This window comes from Phoxinus phoxinus, assembly GCF_949152265.1.
Source record: "Phoxinus phoxinus genome assembly, chromosome: 8".
In the NCBI taxonomy this organism is placed as follows: domain Eukaryota; kingdom Metazoa; phylum Chordata; class Actinopteri; order Cypriniformes; family Leuciscidae; genus Phoxinus; species Phoxinus phoxinus.
This window is the reverse complement of record NC_136883.1, coordinates 8063350-8088109: the sequence shown is the minus strand read 5'-3', so window position 1 is coordinate 8088109 and position 24760 is coordinate 8063350. Positions and strand designations below refer to the sequence as shown.

Below are 24760 nucleotides of genomic sequence, written 5' to 3'. Positions count from 1 at the left end.
GACAGCAGAATGATCTGTCCATATGTGATTAAACAACACACCATTCAAGTCAACATCAAACAGCATTCTGAACCAATTTTACTTGGTTGACATTTCCAACTGAAACAGGATATTAACTTGGCTACTGTTTTAGGCTATCGTCTAAACTAAATAATGCCTAATTAACTATTTGGCCTCTTCCCTTGAAATGAAAAGCACCAATATCACAAAATCAATCACAACAAGATCATAAACATGCATTAGTAAAGTAAACAGGGTCACTTTTTTATGCCATGTTCTCCATCCTGACCAGTACTACAGATTTTTATTTAATTGTGTATTTATAAGAATATAAGTATAATACTTTTATTCAGCAAGGATGCATTAAATTGATCGAACGTGAAAGTTAAGATATTTAAAATGTTACAATTATTAATATCAATGAATATCAATGAGTAATTAATAATTGTATCACAGTTTTCAACAAAATATTAAGCAGCACAACTGTTTTCAACATTGATAATATTAAAGGAACACATGACTTTTTGGGACTTTAGCTTATTCACCGTATCCCCCAGAGTACGCCCAATCACTCTGCAGAAAAGTAAAGGTGTTTGTTTCACTTTTTACATCGCAAATGTCTCTAAAGTAATGCTGAAGTATGTTCATTTAAGCTCTGACGTCAGAGGTGGTGCTCTCATGTCTGATTGGGCTGATAAGGCCAGTGGAGGGCTGCGATTGGCTGTTATCTCTCTTCCACATCTGCTCGTCGGCGTCCCTCACTCAGACACTGAGATCAGCATATTACAGCACAGCATGGAAGTGCGCGCATGCACCAAACACCTCATAGTAGAATTGGGTCAAATACAGACGGGTCCTACTTATTAAAATGCTTCTATTTTGCATGTCTAACTATGCTTTTTCAAATATGACCTTTCATGCAGTGTGTAATACAGCCGTTTGTCAATGTAAAAGCAAGTCAACTGCAAGGTTTTAAAGATCAAAGTGCATGACAAGTTAAGTTATTGTCTCCTAAAAGAAAGAAGAGATTCTGAACTGCTGAAACGAGTCGTCAGCCATTCCAGTCTCACTTCCTGTTACATACCTACGTAACAATGTAAAACATTTGCATAATGCCAGCCCATGCTCTTCATTGGCTGACTGTGAGCAACGTCACGGTAGTTGTTGCTGAGGAAGTTCTCAAATGCACTTTGCATGCACTTCAAAAGAATAAAGACTTGATAACCGTCGTAACGGTTTATAATATCACTGTGTGTAAAGTGTTAAGAGCTGAAATTCAGATATGGTGATTGGTCTACCGCTTTGTGTTGGAAACAAAACACCAATCACAACAGAATGGCCGTCTGACCAATCAGAGCAGAGTAGCCTCATGGAAAGGAGGAGTTTAGAGAGACTGCGTATTGGTTACAACCACAGCTCTATATGCATTTATATAGATCAATGGTTACACCACATGATTTCAGTGGACAAAAAACTTTATATTAATAACCAGTAAAGCAGTTTTGTTAATATGATAATCTAAATAATAAGTGCTTCATTAGAATGATTTCTGATGGATCATGTGACCCTGAAGACTGGAGTAATAATGATGCTGAAAATCCAGCTTTGATCACAGGGATAAATTACATTTTAAAATTGATTAAAATAGAAAAAAAACAAAAAAACAATTATTTTCTTTAAAAGAAAATAAATAAATAAAACATTAATTTACTAGCGTTGCATTCGAAATCGCATGGTGTATACTGTATAGTAGGTACAACATTTGGTTTGACACTTACTCTGCAACGTGCAACCATTAAAAAAGAATGTTATATATAGTATGAATGAAATTTGGCCGTACTACATCCCCCAGATTTACTAACAGCTTGCGCCAGCGCAAACCCTCTTTTGGCGTTAAAAAGCTCCTGTCTGGATTTACTAAAATGAGCGCTGAAAAGGCTTGGACACAGTTATGTTTGCGGCTGATCATATTGCATATGCATTTGTAGGAGTTTCCCTTTCAGACGCAAAATTTGTGGGAGGAGAGTATTTAAAAGAATCATGCAAGGTGATTTACTCAGCTCTTGGTAGATTACGTTTGTCATTATGGAAATGATCCGGCTGTGTCTGTTCTTTAATTTGCGCGTCGTAAGTAGATCATACTATATTTAGTAGGGAAGTATTTGATTTCAAACGCACTGTATGTTTTTGCAATTTGCAATAACAGCAGGAAGTGCAAAAATACAACATGATTAATCCATACACACACACACTTTGCTGGAAACAAAGGCACAGTGCAAAACATATCTGACTTGTTTGGAGATTTTGTGACTCTACAGTGCAACAGTGACCCACTTTTTCAGCGGTGTTGGTTCTGGAAGTATCTTTTCCATTCGTTTCTCCCATTAGGATTCCAAAAAAGTCTTTGTTAAAGTGTTACAAGCTATAAACGAAGCCAATGAGATATGAGGTGAATCATAACATTACAAACTTTGATTGGCATCAAAAAAGTATAAAAAAATTGACAAAAATACAGCATAATCGAATGAAAAATTATGGAGAAATATAAAACTACTCATTTAAAAATGTTGATTATATAAAAATATGCATGTATATTCAAATATTTAAGTATTTTGAGAGGGTAGGGAGATCGACTGACTCGATTACATTCGCAGTGCTTCGTGGGAGTGAGCGGGGCTAAAAAGATCTTTTGGCGCGTTTTGTTCATTTCAACTCCGATTGGTGGAATTTTCTGTACTGCATCATGGGCAATGTAGTTTTACACCACGAATTCCACTGTTAAACATGATTATTTTAAAACTAAATTGTAATAATGTGGGCTGACGGCTTCAACAACCTTGTAGCTCAAAGTACGGTTGTCTTTAAAAGTTTATAAGTTATCCTTAAAAATCTATTTCCTTAAATGGAGAAAATAAATGGAGTTTTTACTTCTGGAACCCGACAGTTGCACTCCATTACAAGTCGTTCTCAAAATTCTGATAAAATCATATCCATATTAGTTAGCTAGACATTGCATTGTTGTAAATTCTTCTGGTTCAAATGTCACCAATGTTTATTACATGCAACCATACAACCAAATGTTTGCATTTGCAAGGCACAAGATCAACAGATGTAATATATAGTGCCAAAGTAGCAGCTCAGTGAACTGGCCCCAAACCCTCTCAGCCATCCTTATTGTTAAACCCTGATGTTGACTTTGTCAGAGGTTCCTCCACGTCACAAGTTAAAATATGAATGAATGAGAGAATGAGAGGATGAAAGAAGAACGTGCATAAATGAAGGTGTCAGATAAGAAGGGTGAAAGCAGAAGCACTGCTATCCAAGACAGGAAGTAATTCACACTTGTAGTCGTCATGGTGACAGCCATGAAGCGGTGAAGGAAGGTGAGAAAGAACGACAGAGAGGGAGAGAGCATGAAAGAGAGAAAAAAGCAGTGTGACGGCAAAACAAAACCACAGAAACAGCGCAGTGCGGGCTTCCTGCAGTCACGGCATCGCTTCCTCTTTCGTCAACCTGCTCTGTGGGAGAGTGTGAATGAACAGCGATGGCCAACATTAAACACAGATGCACGTCAGCAACTCTATATTGAGTCAGACCATTTTTCACACCATTAAAGAAAATACACACAACCCTGTAGCGGTGTGAACATGAACTTCACAGACGACACACACCTCTGAAGTTATAGTCCACATATAATGCGTACTTCATGTATACTGCACGTGAAGTACAATAAAAGCACAATGGAAAACCAAATAATGCCCATTTCAAACTTATGCAGTGGGTTTTTTTTAACATAGAAAAACATACATCAATTAAGCATACAGCCCAACATCCCCGTTATCTCAGCGGCAGTTGTCTAGATCAGAGATTCATAGATTTGACAAACTATTTTTTGAAGTACAGTACCCCCTAACATTTTAAGTTATTATTATATTTCCCTAATTTAACAACACATTAGCATGTTTACAGTTCTCTGATGTCGGTTAATGGTCACATGACATGCAGGAAAACATAAAATATGTCATCTTATTTACTTAGGGTTGCACAATTAGGTAAAAAAAAGTGATTATTTTGTCATGAACTGTAATAACATTGTTTGTGTACACAAAGTTTACTAAAAAGAAAGGTTTTGTACGACTCACTTTATCAGTTAGTGTTTCCGGTGGCTGGAATTGTGTTAGTCAAAAGTAGTCGATCTCCGAATGCAACGTAATGAACTGACTCCATATGAGGAAATGTCATGAACTTGTAATTCCAATGAAATTCATGATAACTTAGACACTTGGCTCATGGCAATTTATATGGAAACAAGCTTTAGGAGCTTTCCATCTTTACTCTCCTCATGTTACGTTGCATTCGGAGATCGACTACTTTTGACTGACAAAATTCCAACCACCGGAAACACTAACTGATAAATTGAGTCGTACAAAACCTTTCTTTTTAGTAAACTTTGTGTACACAAACAATGAATTCAATGCTCAAGTTCATGTGTAGAGCCCCTGGTGATACTTCGAGCTCCGTTTTATGTTGTGTCGAGCCTTCTTAGTGTTTTAAAAACAGCTATTTTGATGCTATCATAGAAGTGCCCCATGCACTCCCTTTCAAAAGGCATTTTGACCTAAGTTAGTTAGGCAGAAAAGTCCTTTAAGGTGGGTTTATAAACACTTCTCGTAACAAATATGATCAAATGAAGAAAACTTGTCCACAAAAACGTAGGAAATTATGCGAATATGAAAATTAAGTGATCCTGGTTCACACTTTTATACGCAGCATGCAGGGATGGAATTTCAATTTTATTTTGACTACCGTCCTATTTATTCATTGATTTGTATGATTTAATTAATTTTAGGCTTTTAATTTACATTAACATCATTCAGCCATCCTTCAGTATAGTACAAACTAGAATAGGAAGGGATTAAGGAATAGAATGTTTCTTCATGAACTCACCAACCCACTGCAGACAATGGATATTACTATAATATGGATATTGGATACTGGTACTATAATATAATGAAATATAAGTGATATAGCCAACAGTATATGCGGTTTCAAATAAATCAATTCAAAATACACGGTTGCTTTTGAATGGCCATCAATGGAGAAAGACTAGTTAAGACTTCTACCAGCAGGGGATAAAGAGACCCTGCCGACTAGCCAAACCTTGACTTCTTGATATCCTGTTTCACACTGAAGTATGTAACGTTACAGAAGTACAAATGGTTGTGAATGCCAATTCATGTTGTGCTGCTCAAACACATTTAAAAACACACAAACACATGCACTGACAGACAGGCATCACTTACTGAACCACAAGCTGCTGGCAGACGGATCCATTCTCTGTGATCAGTTCATTCAGCTTCATCTCTAAATGAACCTTCCCCTGTCAAAGAAGAAAGACTTCTGTCACAATATCCAACACAGATGCAATTACACTTCATTAGAGCTATTTATAGCAGAACTCGTATATAACAGCACATATAAAAACACACACACGTTAGGTTTTTCTATCTTTGTGGGGACTCTCCGTAGACAAGGATTTTATTTACTGTACAAACCTTATATTCTATATATTTGCTTGAAATACAGAATGTGTTTTGAGGGCTGAATATAAACTTCAAAAACATTTAGTGTCTGGACTTTTATCATGATGGACATGTTTATGATATAATATGATATGTTGAAATAACCTATCCAGCCAGTCAAATTTGCTGAGGCTGATAATGTCAGAATGAGAAAGAGTGCAAACAAAGGAGAGGCGAGAAGGAAAGGACAGGGAGGGAGAAAGATAGAGAAGAAAACAACATAAAAACGCCCACATACTCCCACGCAATTTTTTGTGCAAGTTCCTTTGAAAAATGACAGAGAACGCACCAATAACTCAACGTTAACAGATGTCCAAAGCAGACAGATACTATAGAACTACTTTTTACAAATATTTTTTTATGCAATATGAAGTGCTAATCTGCAAAGAGGCAAAAATCTATTCATAGAATCGTGTCATCTAATCATTTATCCCTGCAAAGTAGAGATCTGTTTGCAACGTACAGTACATTTACAATATCTGTTAATCGCTAGTTTGTAAGTATGTGGAAAGACCGGAAAGAAACGACTTGTTTTATGTACATAAATTGTTTAAGGTTTTAGGGGTACGTAAGGGCTTTTTGAACACCGAGATGGAGGAACGTCTTGTGATTTCAGCCAGTTCAGGGCGGCTCAGAACGTTATCGGATGTAACTGCCACCCACCTTTTTCTCGTCCTCAGGGTTAAAGACACATAAACCACAGTGTTTAACCACTATCGTAAAATAACACTGTAACATTTCAACTCTAGGGTTATCAAGACCCTATCAATATTTTTCCGCATTTTGACAATATTCTATATTTTAATATCTGGTTTCTTTTTAGTGCGAAAATACACTGTAAAAAATTCTAACCTCTCCAACTCAAAACTTTCTGGTGACTGGTTACATCTAAATTTTTCAATTGGCCCAAGTGAAATTCTGTTTATTGATCAAATTAAATTTGCAGAATTTCACTTGGGCCAATTGAAAAATTGTGACCAGTCAATAGAAAATTTTGAGTTGGGGAGGTTAGAATTTTTTACAGTGTAGCCATGAGCATGTTTGTTAGCAAAAAACGTCAATCAAACTGCCATTTTTGCCAAGCCGATCACAAATGATGCAAGAAATGCAATATAGTAGAAATCAAGTTTTCAAAAATATTTTGTTCCACAGTTTTATACTAAATGTATGCAAAATACCAATAAACTGAAGTGAATAACCTTTATTATAGGCACCAATATAACAATACACTGTAATAGAGTCATTTTTATAAAAATATTTTAATATAATAAAAAATGACAGACTTCCCAAAAACAATTCTGTGAGAGTGAAAAATTACTGAATCTTACTGAACTATTAATTGTAAATATTAATCAAAAATTGTATTTAAACTAAGTTTGAACTGATTTAGAGAAAATAATCTTATCAACTTTTTTTTCCTGCTAAAGGATGGAATACACTACACGACTTAAAATCTGAACAAATTATAAAACAATGGGCAACACTTGCAGACTTTGTAAATGGTTACAGAGAAAAACCGGCGTCGCACTCTAAACGACTGAGGATCATACACTAACAGACTTTCAAATTGTTCCGAACACAAACGCAGTACAGATACACGAGCCTCGTTGCTAGCAGACGCATGACAGATGAAACAAACATGGATGTGCAGGAGAGGACTGCAGTAAGTGTTGTAGCGACTCTTTGTGCTGACGAGAGCATTTGTATGCATTCATGGGTGGGTGAACACGATCAGTATGGACTGATTATACAAATTACGATGGGAGTTAGAGTTGAGTGGTGCAGTCAGTTGTTTTATCTCTGCACATGAGTCAAATATTGAGTCTTATTTGTTGCAGGTGTTCTGTTAAAGGGATAAAATTCTGTCATTAATTACTCACCCTGGTCAATGTTTACATGTGAATAAAAGCCTACGGTAAATTTAATCTGTTCAGCATATAAAGCGATCGAATATCTTCAGAAAATTTGGGCTAAACCGCTCAATTCATATGGATTCGTTTTACGATCTCTTTATGAACTTTTTGAAGAGTCAGGGTCAGGGTGGTAGTTGTAGCTGTCAACGGAGGGTCAGAAAGCTCTCAGATTTCATCAAAAAGATCTTCATTTGTGTTCTGAAGATGAATGAAAGTCTTATGGGTTTGGAACGACGTGAGGGTGAGTAATTAATGACAGAATTTAAATTTTTGGGTGAACTATCCCTTTAATTCACTTTTGTATTGTTATTGTATTTGCAACACTGGTAGATAGAGGACAGCTTCGGCTTCAGTAGCAACGCGTTATTAATACATTAGGATATGTGCTCTAAAATCGGCAAAAAATATCAAACGTGTTTTAATATGCTCCGACTGGATGGAATCAGTCTGTGTCCATCTTACACTACACGATTTTCTGCCAAGTCTGTAAACTCCGACTGTCCAAAATCTGCATACTGGTGCACACTTTCAGCAACTAATGTAGACTCTTCTAGACTGCAAATCGGGGCAAAAATCTGAGCAAAAGTCATGTAGTGTATTCCAGTCTTAAAGTATCACTACTAAAATATATTGCAATTTGCAAGAAACTAGCCAACTAACACCATTTTAAAAAAACTAATAAAAAGCCAAATTAAAAAGCAAAATATTCCCAATGCCACTTAATCATCGCAAATATATTGCAAGTATTCAAAATATTGCCAAATTTCAATTAAAACCGATGTTATCAATACACATACAAACCTAAAAAACACTTATGCAAATCTTGGTTGCTAAGTTTCATTTCCTTGGTTGGCAAACTGCTATTTGAATTTGCCCTCCATTGTATTTTTTTCTTTTTCAAAACAGACTTTTACAAAACGCAAATTCCTTTACGTAAACACTTTTTGTTTCTGATACAGTTAATCCACACCCACTGCCCCCGGTTCTGCTGAATAGTGAACCATACTTGTGTACAAAACAGATCTGTGCATACACCATACACAAAAACAGGATGTGGAGTTAGGCCTTCATCTGCTTTCAAGTCATTGGACCACATATAAGAGCTGACTAATCATACATTGATCTCATTGGGTATAGCGAGGCAATGAGCAATCATAAACTCACCCGATTGGCCCAAACCACGGTTGGAGACTAACCACAGAAGGGAAGTAAGGCTGTGTATTCATGTATTGCTCTGTTGGGTGTGTGTTTGTGTGCTGAATAACTTCAATGCCATCTAACTGTACACTCACCTGAACTTCTGAGTTTGGATCCACGGGTTGTAAGTGAAACCAGTTCTCTTTCCCGCAGTACTTATACAGATCTTCCTTCCTGATGGCTACTTTACCTACAAACACACACGCAATCTTTAGTTGACATGTACACTGTGTATTAGTCTTGTACATGAGACAAAACAAGGGCGAAAGATACTGACCTACAGGTGGATCCCTTATTTGGAACATGCTCTTGGCGTACACGTAGAAGGACAGGCATTGGAACGGGCGCGGGATTTCGAAGTAGAAGTCCTCGCCATAGAACGGACTAAAGCAAAGGACAGAGGCCGTTAATCACAACCAGCGACTCCAAACACAAAACTGCAACAAACATTGCATTAGAGGAGGAGAAAGATATTACATTTTGTATAGAAAACTACAAAAAAAAGTTATATGTAATATTCACACGTTAAAATGGTTTACTTTTCATTTGATTACATTTTAAAAGATTCATTAAATTGTTCATGCTTTAAGTTAAAAGACACAACACACACACAAAATCTAACATTTCATATGGCCCAATAAAAAAATTTATTAAAAAATTCAGTTAAGAATATTTGATTATTGGCATTTAATTAAACTATTAAAAAGAATTTTGGGAAAAATAAAAAAATAACCATAGGTACCTAAAATTAATTTTTGTTAAACTTTTCATAAATTGTTGTTAAATTGTATGTTTCATAAATTCATTTTTAGTAATATAATAAATCGAAATTAACCATTAAAATGGGTTTCAGAAAAAGAAAAAGAAAAATTTAAATGGAAAAATTTGAATTTAGAAAATAAAAATGTATTTCATAGGGCCCTATTATATGTCATTGACACAGTTTGTGACACCACTTAAGCCACCATTAGAAGAAATGTATGAGTTTCATTGCATTACATAAATTATCAAACAAATATTACAATGATTTAAAAAAAAGATATATATTTCAATATTTCACCCAAAACATCTTACAACAAATAGTTTGAGTTTAAATGATAAAACAAACCTATATAAACATATAATTCAAATAAATTAAATATCAATTATAATAGATATAATAAAAATAAAAATAACTGACACTTTGTGGTTGTTCAAGTTCAATGATAGTATAGATTCATGTTCACAACTTAATACGATGTACTACAAAATGTGGTTATTCTGCTCAAGTGTCCAAATATTTTTGGGGTCAGTGTCAGATGTGAATATCTGCATGTCATATTAAAGAGTAAAAAATGTAAGTAAAAAATGTCCAAAAGGTTTAACATGCAAAATAATTACTTCTTGCTGTGTGACTGCAACAGTCAAATACCTCTGCTGAGACTTGAGAGGAGAATGCTCATCCACCCACACACACTCCAGCTCTCTTACACACACACACAAATTACACACTCACAGCCCACGCACTCCAGAGCGCATGCGTTCCCACATACATTCACACACACGAACAGATTCTGACCTCCCCAACACTGCTACAGGTAAAGCACTCGACTCGAAATACTGAAAACGTGGCGACACGGCACACACTAACAGCCTCAAATTCAGAAAGTGTTTAAAAATAAGCCAGAAGAGAGAAAGAAAGATTAGGAGAGGTGAAGAAAGACTGGAGGAAAACCTTCATGCTCTGAGAGAGGCTGACTGCAAACGAGTGTGTGAACGAAAGACAAGAAGTGCTAGATAGCAAGTGTGAGAGAGAAAAGTGAGGGAACGCGTAGGTGGACACCCTTCCTTAGACACAGCCAACAGAGCCCTTTGAACAAAGGGGAAAAACTGTTGTGAAATACCACGAGAGGAAAAGCCTTCAGAAATAGTGTGAGATAAAGAACATGTGCCTCCCTCTTTCAATGACTAGACGCTTTTGCAACCGAAAATGTACACAACGTAATATCGCCAAACACAATGTACGTGTGATATCAAGATGAACCATCAGACAAGGCAAATCCGGTGCAGAGCGGAAGGTCTACTTGTATGAGTGAATGGTAAATTTTTTTGCAAATGTCAAAATTGTAATTAAAGTATTGAAGCTCTGCACACATTCCCACACCATTCAGGTCTCACATCTCAGACACTTGGTATTTGGACTGTTTTGAGCACCCAGAACACCCCAGCAACCTGCTAAAACACTCAGAATACCTTACAGGGATACTCATGGTGTTCCAAACCTGTGTGACTTTCTCCTTTGGAACACACAAGAAAATATTCAGAAGAATGTTTGACTGTTTATGTCCATACAATGAAAGTCAATGTGGTCCAAAATAACTTCAGACTCCCTTTTTTTATTGTATGAGCAAAAAATTGTGAGACACTTTCCAAAATATCTTCTTTTGTGCTCCACAGAAAACCGAAAGCAACATGAGGGTGAATCAATTATGCCATTTTCATTTTTGGGGTGAATTAATATTATCCCTTCTGCATAAAAAAGAATTAACATAAAAATGATCATGTGCTAGCTAATCTAAATGAATTGAAATAAAAAATATTATTTAACATAACTTGGATTATAGTGCATGATTCGTGTGGATTCATTTTACATTCAAAGGGGGGACAGAAACCTCTCAGGTTTCATTAAAAATATATTTTGTATTTCAAAGATTACCGGTAACCAAAATCTTATGAGTTTGGAACAGCATGAGGATGAGTAAATGGGGACAGAATTTACATTTTTGTGCGAACTATTCCTTTAAGTGTTAGATCAGGTAAAAATTAAAGTAACAATTGTGGGTTACCAGGTTTTACAGTATAGCATTCTAGCGGCAACGTTTGGCCAGTTAAAACCTATTCACATTTTCTTTTTCTTTAAATCTAGTTCATTTTTGTAATAAATGGTATATTCATTGTACTATAACTATATATATATATATAATGGTATAACTCCTGTGATGGACAAAATAAAACATAAAAGCGCAGTCCTTCCGCTCTTGTTCAAATTACGGGTGTACATAACTGACAGAAAAAAAAAAAAATGTAGACCTGCATTTTTGAGAAGCAGCATGAAAACCACATATATGAGAAGTGCTGTTCTTTTAAGATAAATATCATCAGCACGTAGTTTGCATGTGATGTTTGTGCGCTTGTGCGTGTTCACCATCTCACCTTACACTCTTCTCGTAGACTTTTGTGCGGTATACTTCCTCCTGGTCCAAACTGATTGTACAGAAGGTGCAGAGGTCACGGAGACGGTTCGGACCCGAGCTCGGACCCAGATTCTTTGCTTCACCTGCCGAGAGGAGAATAATAGGTGTGTAAGATGGCACTTGTCTGTGCTACAGACACAGTTTTCCCAGAAATGTAAATGTATATAAAAGGACATTCTGCGTCAGATCATTAGAAAATAACACTCAATTCTTTTTGGTACATCTAAACATTGCATTTGAATATAGAGGTTTGTCAGTCGTAGGGTCGGCGATGTACGGCCACTAACACACACTATCGTGCGCACACACTGGCAGGAGCGCTGTGGTGGTGCAGAGGCTTGAGGCGGATGTGGCCGCTATACGTGGAGCTCATCTAAGATGTGGTTACAGACGAGAAGCATTAACTTCCTCCCAGCATGCACTGGGGCTTCCAGGAGAGCGCTGATTCAAAAGATCAAATTCAAAAACACACACATACACAACCACACATGTTAGTGTCAGAGGGACGACGTGGCCATAACTGATCCAGACCACATCAAACCAGGATGACAGCTAGAGAACGCAAAAAAATTAATAAACACGAAAAGCACCTTACAACTTTATCTCAAATTTATATTTTCAGATACTCTGGATTCTTTATTGTGGTTCGCAGCTTTCAGTTTTAAGTCTCTTCTAAAATCACCACAAAATATAGCTGCTTTTTTCTTTTTTTGATAAAGCCATTCATAAAATGTGATTCAGCTGTTCTTATTTAGTAGAGACAAACCTTATGTTTTAAGAAGGTGTGCATGTCATATTTCATCGCGAAAAGAAACAAAAAACTAAGAATTGCATTTCGCATGAAGATAATACAGCCTATTTTATGACCTGTATCATTTTGTAAAACTAAGTGTAAAATTATTAGGCTATATCAAATAATCAAAAAAACAACAATTTCCTCTCAAATTCTCATTTCTGTAATACAGAAAACAAAATATTATTCTCATTACCATAATTCAAATTAAAATGTTCAGTACATGTTTAAAAAAATAACAAAACAAAACCAAAAACTATATAGGCTATATATAAATACATACACAGTTTTATTTAGTCTTTGTATATATGTAAGGATTTTATATATATAATTTTTGTTGCACTGCATGTTATTTATGCTGATATACTGTCAAAACAGGATGATTATCATTAATGCATTATAGTGATAAGTTCTTTTTTTGAAAAAAGAGAATTCGGTAGGCAATGTAGAGTGTCAAGAAAGTCTTAAGTCTTAAAAATAACCTTATTTTTCAGCATGCAAAATAAAATTTCTTCTTTTGGGCTGAAATATGACTTCATAATGTGTTGATGACCCTTTAAAATTCAATATATGCATATATTCTCATTAGGGAGCAGAGACTGAATGCACGAAGTCTGCAACATACACCTTTAGCTATTATTACACAGTCTCGGTTTCCGGCATGCGCAAGCACACACACACACACACACACACACACCTTCCCCGGAACCATTCAGAAAACAACAGCAAATACAACCCAGAGCAGCTCATAATGATGCTCACAGTCGACACAGATAAAGACTCAGAGGAAACTCAACTCCCGACAGCACACTGCCACAGGGAGCCGTGATAGCAGCCAATGCCCTAGAGTTAACCCTCTCTTCTCACACACACATACACACAGGTGTGATGAAGAGAAGCCAGCATGTGTAGCACTGTATGCTTAGCAACGGAAGTGAACGCAAACCACAACCGTGAGGCCTGAACAAACAAGATACACAGGCTTTCACACACACACACACACACACACACACACACACACACACACACACACACACACACACACACACACACACACACACACACACACACACACACACACACACACACACACACGCAGACACTAAACTCTGGAGTTCCCTACATGCAAACATGCTGTGTACTCACACACATTCAAACAAACACGCACAAAAATGTTGTAAACAAAAAAATAATAATAAAAAAATGCAACCATACCAGATACTCATCTGTAAAATAATTTGGGCAGATGGAGAAAAAAAAAAAAAGGAGATGATAAAAATCACACCAGCTAAATAATGCAGAACTGAATTTTTCCAATTGGATGGTCGTCATTTACTGTCCACCATCATTAATGTTCAACACATCCTTGGGCTCTTGCAGGATTACATTTTTTGCCTAATCTTGCAATTTCTTTCAGCTAAAAATAAGAGTATCATGTTCTATTACATTTTATGGTATTTCAATTGATCAGAATTGCACTTCAAAACCAATGTAGAAAAAAGGGGAAAACCATCTACTATTGCTTTTGCATTTTATCTACACAAAAACATCGGTTTCGCTATTGTTACAACTGTGTACAAAGCAAAACAAGCCAAGAACAAGACCACAAACACACACAAAACAAAACATAACCATCAGTTTGAGTACTTTTGAATACAAAAAAAATTAAAAAATAAAACAACAACAACAAATAGAACCGTCCATTTTCACTATTGTCACAATTGTATCCGAGGTTTAGTTATGTATAAAAAAAACAAAAATATGACGAGACAAAAAAACACCACACACAAGGAAAAAAATAAACAAAAAAGAAAGAATGACCAGACAAAAAAATAAAACCACAACACAAATGGCCACAGAACGCATGTCTACAAGAAAAGCTAAACTGATGATTTAACCAACAAAGAACATGCATTATTTCTTAATCAGAATTTGATATTACTGAGCCTCTATTCACAACAACTTGATATTAGACCCATTAGGGTTCATTTTAGGCAGAAATGCTCTGATGGCAACTGACAGAAATAGTTTAAATCTATATTCATATCTTAAATAAACAATATGATCCCGTGAGTGACATTGCAACAGTTAGTTAATATCACATTCACTCTTGAAGAGGATTGCATCACTTCATTAAACTGGGTTTAGTGGTAAAAGCCGAGACTGTTTAGTGTTAGCTGTGTAAGCACTGCACACTGCTAAGGGTGTGTGAGGTGACAGCGTCAATCTGCTTCAGCTCTTTAAAGAACTATTAATGTCTAATCCCAGCGCCACTGACTGTAAAACTAAAGCGACTCTTGAGCTCTGAGCTAAGCCCTCCTGCCCTGAATCACTCACACCCGGCCCCAGAGACCCGCTGTGACACCGTCCCCAACTGCTTTCAGAGGACTTAACATAGACCGGAAGGGGAAACACAGAGTTGGTTAGTTTTTGACCCCAATTTAGCCAGGCTCATAATAATTTAACTTTGCAACGTCCTTGGAAAAATACTGAAAAGGCAGACAAGCTCACTTTAGGACTAAACACAGGCTGTGTTTGGAATTGAGTACTAGTCTACATTGACAGCATACTGACTATATTTTAAGAGCATGCGTTATTTAACTATAAACAGGTGTCCATTATTAGCCATATCAGAAATAAATTTGGTTATTACACAGCTTGGATACTTGTTTCTGATTGGTCAATTTTGACATTCAGGTCAAATATTTAAAAAATGGCTGATATTCCAAGTAACCGATTTCCAATAGACAAAGTAGCTGTGCTAGTTTCATGTGTCGTGTTACTCTGTGGTCTCTTGCTTCCTCGCAAAATAAAATCAACACAAATCGTGCGTTACACTAGGAATGGAAGGTCAAGTTGAGTGCACTGCATTGTGGGATACTATACATGCATTGTGTTACGCTGCACATTTTGGCAAATGTAGCTGGACATTATGGATGGTTGCTCATGCATAAAAATAAAAAAAAACGGACATTCTCAGCACAGTATACATACCGCATACTCCCTCAACCCCTGCGACATATATATATATATATATATTATATATATATATTAGTAAAGAAATATACAGTTTATTTATATAAACTGCACTCACTGGCCAATTTATTATGTACACCTTGCTAGTACTCCCTTCTGCCTTCAGAACTGCCTTAATTATTTGTGGCACAGATTCAACAAAGTGCCCGAATCATTCCTCAGAGATTTTGGTCCATATTGACATGATAGCATCACGCAGTTGCTGCAGATTCATCAGCTGCACATCAACGGTGTGAATCTTACATTCCACCACATCCTAAAGGTGCTCGATTGAGGTCTGGTGACTGTGGAGGACATTTGAGTATAGTGAACTCATTGTCATGTTCAAGAAACATTTTGAGATGATTTCAGCTTTGTATCATGGCGCTCTATCCTGCTGGAAGTAGCCATCAGAAGATGGTACACTGTGGTCATAAAGGGATGGACATGTTCAGCAACAATACTCAGGTAGGCTGTGACGTTTAGACGATGTTCGATTGGTACTAACTTAAGGGACCCAAAGTGTGGCAAGAAGATATCCCCCACACCACTACACCACCAGCAGCCTCTGGACTGATACAAGGCAGGATGGATTCATGCTTTCATGTCGTTTACGCCAAATTCTGACCCTGAATATCACAGCAGAAATCGAGACTCACCAGATCAACATCTTTCCAATCTTTTATTGTCCAATTTTGGTGAGCCTGTGCAAACATAGCCTCAGTTTGCTGTTCTTAGCTGACAGGAGTGACACCGGTGTGTCTTCTGCTGCTGTAGCTCTTCTGCTTCAAGGTTCAACGTGTTGTGCGTTCAGAGATGCTCTTCTGCAGACCTCGGTTGGTTGTTTGAGTTACTGTTGGCTTTCTAGAAGCTCAAACCAGTCTGCCCATTCTCATGTGACCTCTGGCATCAACAAGGCATTTTCATCCACAGAACCTCTGTACTGGATATTTTCCCTTTTTCAGACTGTTCTCTTTAAAACCCTAGAGATGGTTGTGCGTGAAAATCCCAGTAGATCTTAGCAGTTTCTGAAATTCTCAGACCAGCCAGTCTGGCACCAACAACCATGCCATGTTCAAAGTCACTTAAATCATGTTTCTTCCCCATTCTGATGCTCAGTTTGAAATTCAGCAGATCATCTTGACCATGTCTAAATTCCTAAATGCAGTTGCTGCCATGTGATTGGCTGATTAGATGTTTGCGTTAACAAGCAGTTGAACAAGTGTACCTAATAAAGTTACCGGTGAAATTGTGTATATGTTTATGATATTTACATATATGTGTGAGTGTGTGTAAAGTGTGAAAGTAATACTTCTGCTTTACTGGTATGATTCTATGGATAGTTTTTTATGTGTTGCTCAAAACGATTTGTAACAAAATAGTTATTGTGAAAGAAATTAAGGCGCAAGAAAAGGATGAGGTTTGAGAGTGAATGAAGTAAGCGGTCAGAAGGTTATGAGTCAATGAGTATGAGCCACAAGTTTTAAACACCAACCTCAGCTTGTTCGTACTTTTAAAGACCCCATGAATCAACTCGACCGAGCACAGTTGAAACAAGACTTTTGGGGCGAGACATATCAAAGAGATTGTTTTCTTTTTAAGAAAGCCAATAGACTTCACATCACAGCCCACAAAATCATGACGATTTGCTATATGCTTTTGCTAGAGAGTATCAGGCTTTTAATTGGAGTAAAATTTGGACACACCCATGAGTACAAGATGAGTCAGCAATATTTCTAGTCTATTTCCTCTAAAAGAGAGAGACTACTTTTTCAATACAATCATTTCATGAATGCAGGATAACAAAGCAGGAAAAAAAACATAACCACTACCAGAAAACAAAAGGTTGTATGCTGGTTTGAATAGCCTATCAGGTTTGTCAACCAAGTACTGAAATGTCTAATAAGAGCATCGGAATTGGTTGACACAGGAACAATGTGGCCAGTATAAAGTCGTAAGAGTATGTTGTAAGATGGTCCTCATAGAGCCAGCCCTTAGTTCAGTTCCTCTTTGTTTGCTGTTATTAGTTTACTACTGAATGCTTCACAGTTCTCCAACACATCACAACATGAAAACATTTCCTCCTGCTGTTTGTATATGTGCACGGCACGCGCACCTGTCGATAGCTGGTGCTGGTGACCACATGTAAATGTGGCCGTTTGTGTGCAAAAAGAGGGGGAAAGAAAAGAAATAGATAACATCAGAGTGAGCAAAAAAAGTATTTTAGTCCACGAGGATACCAATTACACTTTCCAATGGAAAGATTCATGGCTCAACATCACAAAAAAAGTTTACCAATGCTAAGGTGTAGGGCTGTAAACGATTAATCGCGATTAATCGAATCCAAAATAAAAGTTTGTGTTTACTTAATATATGTGTGTGTGTTGTGTATAATTATTTTGTATATATAAATACACACACGTATGTATATATTTGAGAAATATTTGCATTTATATACAGCATATATATTTTTATATGATTTATATTATATATAAATAGAACTATTTTATATATAAATAACAAATTTTTCTTAAATATATATACATGCATGTGTGTGTATTTATATATACAAAATAATTATACACAATACACACACATATATTATTATGTAAACACAAACTTTAATTTTGGATTCGATTAATCGCGATTAATCGTTTACAGCCCTAATAAGGTATTTTTTGAGAGAATTTTAAAAATATTGCTACGGTATTCTGAAGAGTTTGTAGCTTTTTTTTCAGGCGTTCTGAGAAGTTTATTGAGTTGCTAAGGTTTTTTTTTTAGCATGTTTGTAAGGTATTCTGGGAGAATTTTAGCATTTCGCATGTTGCAAATGTGTTAAGAGTTGATTTTAGCATATTTCCAAGATGTTGTGAGAGTATTTTAGCATGTTGCTAAGGAGTTCTGAGTGGTTTTAGTGTGTTGCTATTCATTGTCGTGACATATTCTATTAAAGGCACAGTATGTAAGTTTTGCCGCTAGAGGTCGATTTTTCGAAACAACAACAAAGGCGTAGCTTCAAGCATGATGACGGCGTGGAGGAATCACGGGAGTGCTCGCATTCACCCCCACAGCCGATGGAAAGCAAGGGACTCGGCAGAAATTATGTTCATGGATGACGTAATGTTTTAATGTTTTATTAGCGTTACTGTGGTATGAAGCAGGTCGGGTCCGAGAGCCTGGGACAGTCAGCCGCCGCCGGTCCTTTCACTTTGTTGTTTATGCACATTTTGATTTAAGTTACAATTAAAAGTACATGTCACGTTCACCTCCTTCTTCCCTGAACTTGAACTTTGTGAGGTACGTTTGGTCACTTAAATCTACATTATTTTATTTCATTCTAATGAAACAGCCGCAAGTGCTGACTTATACTCACACAGGTCACTTTATTTGACTAATTCAAATTGTGGGGTAACAAAGCACTGTTTATTTGGTCAAACCCATCATATTAAAAATATGTTTGAGTGTGTTGAAATTTAGGTTAAAACGTTGCTCTGCGTTCACTCAGTGGCTGGTATGAGACACTTATTGCACACTGCAGTAAGCTAGATCGATATTATAATATATTAACAAAAGCTAGATGACTTATGTTGCTAAATGGCATGCAATTCATTTTAAAATAAAGCTCATTGAATGGCAGAGAAAATGCTGTATTATTGTTTTACAGCACTTTCTGATTTTGCTATGTTAGCCACATGACAAAATAGCATAGTCTCTGAGGCATGGTATAAACATGTTACTCACGGTAAAGATTCAATGTACTGTTAATATGAAGGAATTATCTGTATTGAATTTTTCACGTGTTTTACCTGTATTGTAAATGACGAATTGCATTATGTTGTATTTTAGAATTGAAGTAAACGTAAACGTAAACTTAAACTTAACAGAAGAGGTAAGCCTACTGGCAATTTTCTTCAGGACAATTTTCTATGGAGTTTATTTTTCTTATTGTGTAATTCAAGTATGACTTTTCAGGGAAGCTATTCAAATCTTTAAATGCTAATTTCTCTGTGTAACCTATATGAACTTAACACTTGGTTTTGGTATGTTTGTTATTAATATATTTTGACCATGTCCACGGGCATATTATGGCTTAAATCTGAATTAATACCTGATTTTCTGTTAAGCTAAGGGACTTAAGTTACTTTAGCAGATTAATATTATTGCAGGAATTAAATAATAATAATAATAATAATAAATACTACATGGACAGGATAGTTAATTGTAATTTGTCAAGGCCGTAACCCAATTTATTGGTTATGCTTGGTGTTGACATGCGTCCCGATTAGGACACTTACGTGGACAAAGCCATCACTGCAGTGTGACGCACAGCACACCGTGGCCTACGTACAAAAAACTCATAACAGTCATTCTGAAACAGTGGTGTGCTTTTGTGAATGAAAAAGCCATAGAGCTGCATTCATTCACCTCACAGACCAATGGGCAGTAGCCATTATTAGACAAAGACATAACAGTTGTTGTCAACCAACTACAAAACACTAGACAACAAATGAATGCCCTTATCCTTTCATAAAAATAGGAGTGGAGCAAACCACACCATATATTTAGCCCAGTGTGTTAATCTAGGACACAGACTAACTGCACAACTAAAACAGTTAGCAACTGATCAATTGTTCAGGGTCACGTGTGTGCTGGACAATTTGATTTGATAACACATGGGACATGTCTTTGTTTTTAGTGTGTCATTCAGTCGGTATCTCCCTGATTTATCCTGAACCTCATCTTTTCAGTCAGGGCAAATAAAACTCTGAGTAGGAAGTGGTTTGACCGAAGACTTCAGTTGTGTGTCATTTTAAAAAAACAGTTCTTCAGAAGGCTCTGGCATTTTTAAGCAACCAGGATTATATACTTTTATTTTATTTTATTAAAGCATGTCAGGTTTTGAATGATAGGAAATTCAGATTAGATAATGTACAAATAAACAGTACCTGATTTCTTCCCAAAGTATTTATGAACAAGAGATAATTTATTTATCAGTTTTCTGTAATTCTGTAAAGGACTTTCCCAATTATTTTTTGAAGGTATCTGAAACTTTAAATGCACTAAACATGACAACAATTATAAAAAAAGTTATACATTAATTTTGAACAATACCGTTCTTGTCTTAGGACAACTTTGATTAACTTTTTTTTTTACTTCAAATGTTGACTACTGTACATGTCTGAAATTTGAAACTACATCCACATCACATCACAATGGTAAGGTATTCACTAATATTGCTATTATCATTTTTATCACTTTACTCAACACATTATCGGAATTGACCAGAGGTTGGAACTTTCAAGTTTCCCAAATTCCCTAAAAGTCCCAACTACTAAAAACACCCCCATAGTAGACATCTGTTTCAGTGTAGTGGCAAACGCAGGTTACTGGGTGGTTACTGTAATCAGAAAAGCCTACCCTCATCCAGGTGGAAAGATAAAAGCGATGTCTTTCACACAATCATACGCATTCACACAGTTTTAAAAAATGGCCATTAACGGCTATACATATAGACTAATGCTGAAAGATCTATTAAGACGTGTTTACGGGACTAAATACTTATATCTGGGTTATAAAGGGAAATAAAACTTTTTAACAGAAGCTTGTTAAAAATAAAATGTTCAACTCGTATCACAGGATATCTTTTTTGTATTACATTATATTGTACGTTTTTCTTTTTATACTCTATACTTCACATGAATTATGCAATATCATTTGGATATGAGGCTTCCAGTGAGCGATGATTTACCACGAAGTCACTTGCAACACAGAAGGTTTCAGTTCAATTTTTCTTTTCTTTTTGGTGGGTGAGGGGTGGGAGACAGTAAAAACATAAGCACCAATCATTCTGACAGCATAAAGAAAGTCTCTCTTAAATTTAACTCAAATTTAAATCAGCTCAGTCTATTCAAAACACACCTGAGATGTCAAAATCTCAGGGACTAGGCTATTTTATTTCAGACACGGCGATCTTTCATTTGCCGATAGTGACAGCTGTCATATCCCTTACAAAAAAGTACCATTTTAAAACAAGTGTATCATAAGGTAAGTACACTTTAAAATATGCTGTTGCCTTTCCAATTTTCCAATCAGTTAATTTAAATGTTTTTAAATATAATTCAAATGTTATTACATGATTAAACATTTTACTTGACCAAAAATACAATTTTACAATAATGGTATCAAAAGGTAATATAAAAGTACACTTTAAAAACACGCAGTTGAATTTTCAATCAGTTAATTTAAATGTTATTAGATGTAATTTAAAATGTACTTGACAATGACAAAACCATTTTTACACTGTAGCTACTCCGACATATGTGATCATGATACTCATGAACATTTGAATTGAAATTGTCCGTTCAAAGAATAATATGTCATTACCATGGCAGAAGAACTCCAAAAATAATATTAACATGGTATCATGTCACTATCACTAAATCAACAGGGATCAACTGGATTATACAAAATAGTGTCATTTATAAGGATCTTTTCCACTTTTTACAGTGTAAATATATCAAATAGCCTATCTTACCCTAACAAACAGCTAACATATCAGTTAATCTAGCTATAGATACAACTGTAAAGTCATTTTAAATTAATGTGATTGATTTCTGTAAAGAGTGTACAAGGCGTTCTGTCATTTTTATTTATTTTTTAGATGACAGTAGCTAATACCAAGTTACCACAGTTTTATTGTAGCCTACTAACTGTAAAATATGTGGAAAATAAATGAACTGCGTACAGTGTATTATTTAATTTGAAATCACTTCACGGCTATTGAGCTACAGTTTATAATATACTGTACGCTTTTACAAATGGTTTTGAAGAAAATTGCAAATTGCTATAATTGTCTATGTCAGTGTTCGCGTATTTAAAGCGATGCAACAACTTCCGTCCAGCTCAGAATGTCAAATTTCGGCGAAGATTCCACCGTCTATTTCACAACCTCAATCCGGGTGAGAATGAATCAAACAACCGCCAACTCCGGTGACATAAAGACGGGTTTAGTTAAAACGGGCAGATAAAGAACAAGATTTCACTTCGGTACTAACATTATAGTGAATAAAAACGGCGGTTGTGAGGGGGAACCAGGCTATGGAGCATGTTAGCACCACGGCTAACTCACAGATAATGGGAATATTTTTAGCTATATCTATCACGGAAGATGTAAACATTATTTAAACATTTAAAAACACTACAAGTCCAAACTGTGCGCAAAATGTGGCAAACAGCGCTGGATTCTCAGAGCCCCATCCAGTATCTGTGTGTGTGTGTGTGTGTGTGTTGCTCCTACCGCGCCCCTCTTTCCCCCGTGCCGATCCTTTTCTTTCTCTCTCAAAGCCATCTAAACACTCTTCCACACACACATCAAACTCGCAGCGTGTCGCACTTACATATTTTTCCTCTGAGGCTCTGCAAAATCCGGATTTTCGTGTCGTCTTCTTCCGCCATGGTCCAAGTTTCGTCTCTGTACAGTACATTCAACACTTATCACATCCGTTTATGAATGCAGGCTCACGGATGGACGTCCCTTCAAAGCGTCACCGGCTCAGCGCGATTGGTCGCGACGCCAGGATTTGTGTGAATCAACAGGCAACATCATGTAGTCAAAACAAACGGAAGCCCTAGTGGAGGACGAGCGACAAAGCAGATGGACGGGGCCCTCGGAAGAAACCCAGTTAGGCTACTTGTGTGTTTTAAAACTTAGTTGTCTACTAAGAGAGCATATTTTGGTGTTGTAGGGACTTACCATACCCTAAATTAATAACAAGATACACCGCTCACTAGGTTTTGAAACAGACACTGTATGGGTAGGTTGGAAAGCAGTACAAATCTGCTATGGTATGCATTTAAAGTGTATAGACTTTGTCTGAACTAAAAGGACTTTTTAAGATTTAATGCTGCTCTAGTCTACACAAGAATCACTTAAAAAACACACAATGTTTAATATTAGTATTACATACCAATAAATAAAACTTTGCAAAGTGAATTACTGGTATGCACCATCCCTGGTTAGCGTGGCTTAAATGCTACAAACATTTATAAGACATATTGTTTTTGTTTTTTGCTTTTGACTCCCTTTTTACTTGACTGGGTGTAATAATAATATAAAATAATGTCATATATAAATAAATATATTCTAATAGTATTATATTATTGCTTAATCAGACTATGGACCCATTTCACAAGCTGATAATGCTGAAAATTTGACATCTTTTTTGTCTGACCTTGACAATCAGACAAAATCCGACAGTCCAAATCTGTAAATGTGAATATCATCTTTGGGTATATAGACTACACCATATAAACGTAGCAGTCACCAAAGGAGCACACAAATGTAGGCTGAATTAGCCTACATATTTTAACGTTGTTTTGATTTGATTTCTTAACTCATCAAGCCTGCCAGGATCTCTAAAGATCCTCTGGATGATGGCTATAAGTAGTGTTTTTAATTTTAGTTTGTGCTCAGAATTATTTGTATTATTTGCTCAGTTTATTTATTTATAGAATATTTGTTAGGATATATATATATATATATATATATATATATATATATATTAATGCATGGGCAATGATTAATTGCATCCACAATAAGAGTTTGTGTTTACATAATATATAGTGTTCTTTGTATAATTATTTTTTATTTATAAAAACACAAAGGTATTTGCATGCATATATTTAATAAAAATTTGTTTTTTTTATATACATAAAATATTTATATATAATATAAATACATGCAAATATTTCTTAAATATATACATTTTATTTTGGAGATTAATCGCTGCCCAGCACTAATATATATATATATAGGCCTATATATATAATATATTAAATGCAAATGTATGATGTGTTGCATCTTTATCAATGACGTGTCAGTTGGACGTATTTAGGGCTTGTGCTATTGTAAAAGTAGTGTGTTGAAAATAAAAGTCCTTTGTAACATGTGTTTATGTCGGTTAGATATGGAGACCGCCCATTATTTGAGTATACTGGCAGATGCTTTTTTTTTTTTTTTGATGGATT

General features: G+C 35.9%; 1 protein-coding gene across 1 annotated transcript in view; it reads right to left on the bottom strand.

Annotated features, from left to right (window-relative positions):
• Window positions 1-23408, bottom strand: part of rasa2 (RAS p21 protein activator 2) — a 46553-nt gene extending 23145 nt beyond the window's left edge. The window contains exons 1-5 of the mRNA XM_079621737.1: window positions 23131-23408; window positions 11885-12008; window positions 8970-9076; window positions 8788-8882; window positions 5304-5380 (exon numbers count right to left, since the gene is read on the bottom strand). Of these exons, the coding sequence (XP_079477863.1) occupies window positions 5304-5380; window positions 8788-8882; window positions 8970-9076; window positions 11885-12008; window positions 23131-23188 (461 nt within the window). The 5' untranslated portion in view covers window positions 23189-23408. The remainder of the gene's footprint in view (window positions 1-5303; window positions 5381-8787; window positions 8883-8969; window positions 9077-11884; window positions 12009-23130) is intronic.
• Between the last annotated feature and the right edge of the window lie 1352 nt (window positions 23409-24760).